Source organism: Nematolebias whitei, chromosome 5 (assembly GCF_014905685.2).
Source record: "Nematolebias whitei isolate Nwh7 chromosome 5, NemWhi1, whole genome shotgun sequence".
NCBI classification, from domain to species: Eukaryota; Metazoa; Chordata; class Actinopteri; order Cyprinodontiformes; family Rivulidae; genus Nematolebias; species Nematolebias whitei.
The window spans coordinates 54693231-54703833 of NC_056502.1; the positions used below are offsets into that span (position 1 = coordinate 54693231).

General features: G+C 45.8%; 1 protein-coding gene across 1 annotated transcript in view; it reads right to left on the reverse strand.

Moving 5' to 3' along the window:
* The window catches only part of LOC119410436 (activating signal cointegrator 1 complex subunit 3), a 62939-nt gene extending 61098 nt beyond the window's left edge, over positions 1-1841 (reverse strand). The window contains exon 1 of the mRNA XM_037677346.1: positions 1624-1841. Coding sequence (XP_037533274.1) covers positions 1624-1841 — 218 coding nt within the window. The remainder of the gene's footprint in view (positions 1-1623) is intronic.
* Positions 1842-10603: the final 8762 nt, after the last annotated feature.

A 10603-nucleotide genomic window follows, 5' to 3' on the forward strand; every position in this document is an offset into this window, starting at 1 on the left:
TTCAGGAGGATTAATCCGCACAAAGCAACTGGCCCAGACAACATCCCCGGAAAAGTGTTGAAGGAATGTGCTGATCAGCTCTGCGAGGTGCTGGCAGACATCTTTAACACCTCACTTACCCTGGAGACAGTTCTCACCTGCCTGAAGACTGCCACCATCATCCCAGTCCCAAAAAGCTCTACAGTGACTGGTCTGAATGACTATCGGCCAGTGGCCCTCACTCCGATAGTTGCTAAATGCTTCGAAAAACTGGTCATGACTCACATCAAAACAACCATCAACATCAACGAGGACCCTCATCAGTATGCATACCGTGAGAACCGATCAACAGAGGATGCCATCTCCTCTATGGTCCACACTGCTCTCAACCACCTGGAGCAGAAAAATTCTTACGTCCGTATGCTCTTTGTGGACTTCACATCCGCCTTCAACACTATGATCCCCCAAACCCTGATGGACAAACTATCCACACTAGGACTAAGCCCCTCCATTTGCAACTGGGTCCTAGACTTCTTAACAAACAGACCACAGTTAGTGAGGATACACAACTTCTTCTCCTCCTCTACCATAACCCTCAGCACTGGCTCTCCTCAGGGATGTATGTTGAGCCCCCTCCTGTTTACTCTGCTCACGTATGATTGTGCAGCTACCCATTTAAGCTGTCACATTGTAAAGTTTGCAGATGATACAGTGGTGGTGGGATGCATCACAAACAATGATGAGTTGCCTGGGCTTCGCAAACTTTTACAGGCGATTTATTAAGAATTATAGCCGTGTCGCCGCCCGCCTGTCTCAGCTCACTTCCACCGCCCGAGCTTTTCATTGGACCCCTGAGGCTGAGACCGCCTTCAAGAGGCTCATATCCCTCTTTTCCTCCACGCCCATCCTATGCCATCCAGACCCCACACACCAGTTCATACTGGAGGTGGACGCCTCTGACACTGGTGTAGGGGCGGTCCTTTCCCAGAGATCGCCTGCAGACAACAAGGTTCATCCCTGCGCCTTCTTTTCCTGATGTCTCTCGCAGTCTGAGCGCAATTACGACGTGGGCAACCGCGAGTTGTTGGCAGTCAAGCTCGCGCTAGAGGAATGGCGGCACTGGTTGGAAGGCATGGATATTCCTTTTTTGATTTGGACCAACCACAAAAATTTGACATATCTTAGGAACGCCAAGCGTCTGACGCCCCGTCAAGCTCGCTGGTCGCTTTTTTTTTAATAGATTTAATTTTGTCCTTACTTTCCGTCCGGGCTCTAAGAACGTCAAACCCGACGCCCTGTCCAGACAGTTTGCTCCTCCTGACTCCCCTGAGGGCTCCGATACCATTGTTCCCCCCACCTATGTTGTCGGCTCCCTCTCCTGGCCCATCACCGCTACCATTCAGGAGGCCCTCCTCTCCGAACCCGATCCTGGTGGTGGTCCCCCCGGTACCCTCTTTGTTCCTTCCAGCGTGCGGTCCGACGTGCTCCAGTGGCTCCACTCGAACAAACTCTCTTGCCACCCTGGAGTCAACCGCATGCTGGCCCTCACTAAGACCCATTTCTGGTGGCCCTCCATGTCCAAGGACATTAAAGACTTTGTTTCGGCCTGTCCCGTCTGTGCCAGAAATAAGTCTGGTACCCAACCTCCGGCTGGCCCCCTGCTTCCCCTCCCAACCCCTAGTCGCTCCTGGTCTCACATCGCCCTCAACTTTGTTACCGGTCTTCCCCCGTCTGACGGCAACACCACCATCCTCACGGTTGTTGACCGTTTTTCCAAAGCTGTTCACTTTGTTCCCCTTCCTAAGCTCCCTTCTGCCCTCGAGACCGCTCACCTTCTTACCCTGCATGTTTTCAGGCTCCATGGCATCCCTGCGGACATCGTCTCCGACCGCGGCCCGCAGTTCGTCTCCCAGGTGTGGCACTCCTTTTGCAAATCGCTCGGGGCGTCCGTTAGCCTTACCTCCGGCTACCATCCTCAGGCTAACGGACAAGCCGAGCGCTGCAATCAGGAGTTGGAGTCCACCCTGTGCTGCCTGGTCGAGTCTAACCCATCCTCATGGAGCCAACATTTGGTTTGGGTGGAATACGCCCACAATTCCCACCGTTCCTCTGCCACCGGTATGTCCCCCTTCGAGGCCTCCCTTGGGTACCTTCCTCCTCTTTTCCCCAGTCTTGAGCTCGACTGCGCGGTCCCATTCGTGCAGCATCACTTCCGGCGTTGTCGTCGCGTCTGGCGCCAGGCCAAGGCGGCCCTCCTTAGGACCGCGGCCCAGGCTAAACGGTTTGCGGACCGCCACCGTTTAGCGACACCCGCCTACCAGGTTGGCCAACAGGTTTGGTTGTCCACCAGGGACATCAAACTGCGGGACACCCCCCGCAAGCTGGCCCCCCGCTTCATTGGGCCCTTCCCCATTACCCGCATCATTAACCCCTCTGCGGTTTGTCTACATATCCCCAGGTCCATGAGGATTCACCCGACCTTCCATGTTTCCCAGGTCAAGCCTGTCTCCCTCAATCCCTTGTGCCCCCTTCTGACCTCCCCCCGCCGCCCTGCCTGATCGACAACCACCCTGCGTTCACCGTCAGATCCATCCTGGACGTGCGACGCAGGGGTAGGGGTTTCCAGTACCTGGTCGATTGGGAGGGGTACGGTCCTGAGGAGAGGTCATGGATCCCCAGGTCCTTTATCCTCAATCCCAGCCTCATCTCCAGGTTCTTCAGAGACCACCCCGAGAAGCGCCTCAGGTCGCCTGGAGGCGATTCTTGGGGGGGGGGGGGGGGGGTACTGTAAGGGTCCCACTGCCTGCAGCCTGCCTTGCTGATGGCCGCTGATTAACAACACCTGGCGGTCATCAGCCTTATGAGCCTCTCCATCTACAAAAGGCTGCATCCCAGTGTGACTCATCGTTGGAGCATATCACCTCTCTTGGTATAGTACTGTTGAGCTAGATATGTCTAGGTGAAAAGAATTTGTTCACCTGTGTTCTCTTTTCCAGTTTCCTGGTTCCTCGTGTTTTTGGATCTCCTCGTGACCTGATCTGGATCCCTCGGCCTGTCAGGTATTCCTCGTGCCATTTTTGCCTCCAGTTGCCAGCCTTCCTCGTTCCCTTGGACCCTCGTTGGATTTCCCTCTGCTGCTCACTCCTTGGACTGAAGGACCAGCTCCCCTCCTTCGGGTTTGGACTGTAAGGACAAAAACGCTCTTCAAACAAACCACTCAGGTCTTCCCCTCTGGACCAACATTAACCTGTCGTCCCTCTTTCCAGGAGTTGCTGAGAAGCAGCGTGTGGATTTATTCTCACTGTAAATAATAAACACTGTTCTTTTGTACTTCCCCTGTGTCTGCCTCGTTCTGGGTCTCATACCATCTGGGTTACCCGCGCAATCCTAACACAAGTCAAACATGACCCACTTCAGCAGAACTTTACATTTACAGCACCGCTGTTAAAGGACTGGAAAACAAAAAAGCAATGGAAACCAACTCAGTCTAGAAAAACTTAATGTGAATGTATCTGTATAACATGTAAATATAATGTTTTGTATCTTTAGAATTTTTTACCCTTTGTACCATTTTATGACCAAATTGTTCTTTCTATACTTTTGTACCTACTAATATACCCCTGGCAGACAGTTTGTAAAATTGATAAAGTTTTGTAATAAAATAATTTTAAAAAAGAAAAAAAGTTGAACATACCAAACACTGCACCTGCAGAAATACACTAATGTAAATAAAAAAATTAATTTTAGCCCATACTGATATAGGATTATTAAAATCACATACATCATTTTACTGTAATTATATTAAATACATGAGTGAAATGGGTTAGATAACATCTTCACTGTTGCACATTACTATAACATTTTTGACATTTAAATGCCAAAACCACCTTATCATGAGCAGAATGAAGTGTTCCCACATGTTAGAACAGCCTCTTTTCCTGGCTGCCTCTAATTATTCAATTCAAACTAACAGCAGAAACACTCCTACTCTCCAACACAAACATTTTAGAGCTGTTTCGTAGTGTTCAGCTCTCAATTCAAAACTGTCTCAACCTGTCACCTGTCAGAATCGAGACGAGGCGGTGTCAGGGAATCAGCTGTTTGGACCACGAACCAGTCAAGCGATTCATTCCGACAACGAAACAGTTTGTGTTTCGGACGTCACGTATCACGTGACTTTTTCCGCACCAAAACAGGCTCCGAAGCAGTGCTCCGATGTAATTTTACTGCAGGGTTCGAAGCATGTTTTGAAGCTTTTGTTTCATACTACCATCACTACCTGGGACTTTATTAACAATAAAAAAATGAGTAGTGCATGCATATGTATTCACCCTCTTTGCTATGAAACTTCATCAAGCATTCAGAAGCCAGATTCACCCTTGAGCAACCTTATGTGTCAGATGTCATCAGTTTGAATCCACCTGCTTTTATAGCCCCCAGAATGATCATCAGAGTAACAACTGTAAGTAGTAAGGGCTACCACCAAGCAAAAGATATCACAAAGACAATAGAATGATCTGCACAGATCAGAGACGAAGCTGCAGAGGAGTACAGATCGGGGTTTGGTAAAACAATATGTTAGAACCTCAGAACCTCCTACAGAGCTCTATCAAATTTATTATTAGTAAAAGGAAAGATGATGCCACCACAGCAAACCTGCCAGGAGAGGGGTTGTCCCCCAAATTTTACAGAGGGTGTAAGAAAGGTGTAAATCAGAAGGCACTTTCACTAAATGATGTTGTGGAATGGATGGAATAAAAACTGTGCACAGATTTGAGCTTTCAGAAATGGAGTGTTGCATGTAACTAAATGAAGTGTGCAGGACTACACGTAAAATTTGTAGCAGACATCTCCACCATACCAAAACACATAAAATTCTTTATCTTTGTGGTTAGCAAATTTTTTTGTTTATTTTCAAAGTTGATGTGCATCATCATTGATTTTCTCTTTATTGAATCTGTTTAGTATTGTTTAAGCCATTAACTCCTGCAGCCGGGTGGTCGCATGGACTATATGTTACTTTATCACAACATTGTGCTGCAACACCGACTTACACTTTTACATCTGAAGTAGTCTTACATTCTTTCTCTTTCTATTTAGAAGTTACACAAAGACAGCGAGAAAGCCTCACTATCTACTCAAATTGTTTTATGAAAATGCTTCAGAAAACACCCAGGAGGCCAAAGATAACCCTAATGGAGCTGCAGCTCTTCTGCAGAGATAGGAGGATCTGCCTCTTCCATGAAGCTGCACATAACTAGGCTTCATGGAAGAGGGGTCAGAAAAAATGGTAAATGGACTGTACTTATATAGTGCCTTTCTATCTTATTTCAAGATACTCAAAGCACTTTACACTACAATCTGTGCCCTCATTTACCCATTCATACAGCACTCTACATCTGCATTGGAGGATGACTGCTCTAACCATTCAGCCACAGCTCCCCCTCCCCCCACCTGAAAATAACAAGTGCCAAAAAACACAATAAAACTCCCCCAATTTGGAAAATGTACTGTTGTCAGATAAGACTAAAAGGAAACTTCATCAAGAAGACCACTTCTGCTTCAAACCAACCACTGTCTCATCATGCTAAGAACACCATCATCTTCACCGTTACAGTGAATCATGGGGGTGGCAGCAGCATGCTGTGAAGATATTTTGTAACAGTAGACATGGTCGGAGCTAAAGAAAAGATGGATTTAGGAAAATACAGAGACATTCTTGATGAACACCTGGAGGTGTCTAGGGTTGAGCATTTCTGGTCTGTGACCGATATGATATGAATCTTGATACACTACCATCAAGTGTGAGAACATTTGAGTCTAGTTGTCCCATGTATGTATGCAGTTGTTATGGGTCAGAAGAATAGCTAAACATAAAATGTGTTGTATCTGATATTCTCAGCAGCCAGTGCACAGAACCATCATTTTTATAACTGCATCATTCAACCACGGTTAGAGTTCAGGGTTTGGGCAATTTGCTTGTTTATGTCACATACTGTTTTTTTGGGGGAGGTGCGTACATATGTACTTGGAGAGTAAGGCAGTACTGGTTATCCCTCTTGATCAACAAAGGAAGACTGACAATGATCATGTTTGTATCCATGAGTTTGTTTCTAAAATAGCCCATGAACCACTGAACAAATGCTCATTAAACTTGCAATAAGTGATCATTGCTTGTATTTCAACAACTGATTACCTTTTCTCTTGGATGTTAGGGCGGCGCACAGGAAGTGCAGCAGCTTGTCATGCTCCCGGGTTTAAGCCTTATTTTAATTCCTATGAGGCTGTTTTAGGCACTGGTTCAGTGCTGGATTCGCGGCTCAGATACAGCTCAACCGAGCTGATGGCCATCCGAGACAGTTCGGTTTGAAATCCGCACTTGCCAGTCAGCGGCTGAGGACAATGAAATAGTGCAGTGAGGGCGAGGAGCAATGGTCAGGAGGAGGAGGGGAAGCAGGGGTGCATTGGCCCAGCTAAAGGCTAGTGAAACCACTGATTCCTACTCTCTTTCTGGCCAGTGTCTGCTCACTGGATAACAAAGTGGACTTGTTACATCTGAGAATGAGTGTTTCTACAGATTCAATTCAATTCAGTTTATTTATATAGCGCCAAATCACAACAAAGTTGTCTCAGGGCACATTACAGGAACATTCACAAACATAAAAGCTAATTAGTAAAGTTCTCTATCTAAGGAATCCAGCAGACAAGTTGAATCTTGGCTTCATTGCAGTCTCCCATCCTGAACAAGCACAGTGGCAACAGTCGAAAGAAAAAACTCCCTTTTAAAAGGAAGAAACCTCCAGCAGAACCAGGCTCAGGACAAGCGGCCATCTGCTTTGACCGGGTGGTTGAGAGGACAGGAGGGAGAGACAGACGAACACAGAATGGTAGGTCCAGGTATAGGTCCAGGTCCAGATGTAGGTCCAGGTCCAGATATAGGTCCAGGTCCAGATATAGGTCCGGGTGTACCTGAAAGACAAAAAAACACATGTTAAGGATAGAAAAAATAATTACAAATACAAAACAGGTTGAGCAGAGTAAGTAAAGACAGTAGCAGAGTGAAAAGTGTGGTCAGTTTGTCCTCCAGCAGTCTAAGCCTATAGCAGCATAACTAAGGGACAGGTCAGGAAACCCAAGCCGACCCTAACTATAGGATTTAGCAAAAAGGAAAGTCTTAAGCCTAGTTTTAAAACTGGATAATGTGTCAGCCTCATGGACAGAAACTGGAAGTTGGTTCCACAAGAGAGGAGCCTGATAACTGAAAGATCTGCCTCCCATTCTGTTTTTGTAAATTCTAGGAACCGCAAGTAAACCTGCAGTCTGAGAGCGAAGTACTCTGTTAGGAAAATATGGAACAGTAAGATCTGTAATATAAGATGGAGCCAGGTTGTTGAGAGCTTTGTAGGTTACAAGTAAGATTTTGAATTCTATTCTGGATTTGACAGGGAGCCAATGGAGAGAAGCTAAAACTGGAGAGAGATGATCTCTCCCAGTAACTCCAGTTAAGACTCTGGCAGCAGCATTTTGGATCAACTGAAGACGTTTTAAAGAAGTATTTGGACACCCAGATAATAAACCATTGCAATAGTCCAGTCTAGATGTGACAAATGCATGGACCAGTTTTTCTGCATCATTTTTAGATCAGATGTTTCTAATTTTAGTGATATTATGCAGGTGGAAGAAGGTGGTTCTAGTAACGTTTTTAATGTGGGGGATAAAAGACATGTCCTGATCAAAAATAACACCAAGATTTTTAACATTAGAGCTGGAGGACAGATTAATCATCTAAGGAGGGTGAAAGACTGAAAAATTAATTCCTAAGGTGCTCAGGTCCAAAAACTAAAACCTCAGTCTTGTCTGTGTTCAACAGGAGAAAATTAAGGGTCATCCAGGTTTTTATGTCTTTAAGACATGCTTGTAGTCTAAGTAGCTGATTGGATTCATTGGGTTTAATGGACAAATAATTGTGTGTCATCAGCATAACAATGAAAATTTATCCCATCATCTAGTTGATCATCTTACAACTTCATTGCAAACTTCACTTGATAAAATTGCTCCACTGAAAAAGAATGTAATCAATCAGAGGAAACTGGCTCCTTGGTTCAAGTCTGAGTTACGTACTTTAAAGCAGGCATCTAGAAACCAGGAGAGAAAATGGTGCTCCACTAACATTGAATAACTTTATTTAACTTGGAAAGATAGTCTTCTAACATATAAAAAAGATCCCAGTAAACCTAGAACTTTATATTATTCATCTTTAATAGATGAGAATAAAAACAATAGGTTTCTGTTCAGTACTATTGCTAGGCTAATTAAAAATCCCATTCCTGTTGAACCATGTATCCCTACAACTATAAGTAGTGATGACTTCATAAGATTCTTTATAAATACAATTATTTCAATTAGAGAGAAAATTCAAACCATCCTTCCTACTATTACCCCTGATTCTCTATCGGATGATGCAGCTTTAGAAATGGTACTAGAACCTGATTTATGTTTGGACTGTTTTTGTCCAGTTGAGCTCTCTTCTTCTTCTTTCGGCTTTTCCCTCTTCAGGGGTCGCCACAGCGAGTCATCCTCCTCCACCTCACTCTATCCTCTGCATCCTCTGTCCTCACTCCAACTACCTTCGTGTCCTCTCTAACTGCATCCATATATCTCCTCTTTGGCCTTCCTCTTTGTCTTTTTCCTGGCATCTGCATTTCTAACATCCTTCTACCAATATACCCACTGTCCCTCCTCTTGACATGTCCAAACCATCTCAGTCTGGCCTCCCTAACTTTATCTCCCAGTTGTTCAACCTGTGCTGTACCTCTGATGATCTCATGCCTAATCTTATCCAGCCTTGTCACTCCTAAGGAGAACCTTAGCATCTTCATTTCTGGCACTTCCAGTTCTTTCTCCTGTGTTTTTGTCAATGCCACTGTCTCCAGACCATACAATATAGCTGGTCTCACCACTGTCTTGTGAACTTTTGCTTTGACCTTTGCTGACACCTTTTTGTCACAAATCACTCCTGAAACTTTTCTCCATCCACTCCATCCACTCCATCCTGCCTGGACTCTCTTTTTCACTTCTTTACTACATTCCCCATTTTCTTGGACAGTGGACCCCAAGTACTTGAAGTCTTGCACCTTTGTGACCTCTGCTCCTTGTAGCCTCACTGTTCTACCAGCCTCCCTCACCGGGGCAGCTGTGGCTGAGTGGTTAGAGCAGTTGTCCTCCAATGCGAGAATTGGGGTTCGAATCCACCAGCAGTCACATGCCGAAGTGTCCCTGGGCAAGACACTGAACCCCTCACAGCCTCCGATGTGTGTCCCATCGGTGTTTGAATGTGATAAAGCACTGATTAGTCTCTTTAGAATGATTTGTTCAATTAGCTTTGTAAAGATCTAGTAGAGTGCTGTATGAATGGGTAAATGAGGCACAGATTGTAGTGTAAAGCGCTTTGAGTATCTTTAAATAAGATAGAAAGGTGCTTTTTTCGAGCGGACCGCTGCAGCGAGCTAACAGGGAAATCACGGGGAGGTGGAGTATGCATTTACGTGAGTAAAAGTTGGTCCACGAACTGTACTGTTGTGAATAGCTCATGCTCGAAGGCTTTGGAGCAAATAACAGTGAAATATCGGCCACATTATCTACCCCGAGAGTTCACAGTGACTTTTATCACAGTTGTTTACATTCCTCCGGACGCTAATGCTAATGAATCACTGCAGGAGCTTCATGATATCATCAGGTCGCTGCAGAACAAACACCCCGAGGCTCTTTACGTGGTAGCCGGAGACTTTAACCACGTGAATCTAAAGGACTGTCTCCCAAGCTTTAATCAACATGTGACGATTCCAACACGTGGAGACCACACGCTGGACCGTGTTTACACGAACGTAAAAGATGCATACAAAGCCGAACCCCGCCCCCACCTAGGACTGTCAGACCACATCTCAATCTTCCTGGCTCCTGCTTACATGCCCCCGCTGAGACGCTCCAGACCGGTACAAAAGAAAGTTAAATGTTGGAGCCAGGACAGTGGCCCCATACTGAGAGATTGTTTTGATCGAACAGACTGGCAGGTTTTCAGAGAAGCTGCTGAAAATGGAGGTTTGCTTGATCTTGACCAATACACATCCTCAGTACTGGGTTACATTAGTACATGTACTGACACCGTCTCCACTATCAGAAATGTTAAAAGCTACCCAAACAGAAAACCTTGGCTGAATGCAGAGGTGCGTACCCTGCTGGAAGCCAGGAACACTGCCTTCAGGTCTGGAAACTCAGAGGAGCTGAGTAGGACAAGAAAAGAGCTGGTTGCTGGTATTAAGAGGGCCAAGGCCACATATGCAAAGAGGATTGAGGGTCAATTCATCTCACAAGACCCTCGGAGCATGTGGAGGGGCATTAAGTGCATAACAGATTATAAAGGAAGGAGTGAACAATGCCCCAAAGACCCATCTCTGCCTGATGCCCTCAACAAGTTCTATGCACGCTTTGAAGACCCGAACAGACCACCCAGCACCAGACTCACCTCACCACCAGACGAAGAGCATCTCAGCGTGACCTCAGCAGAAGTAAGGAGTACTTTCAGGAGGATTAATCCGCACAAAGCAACTGGCCCAGACAACATCCC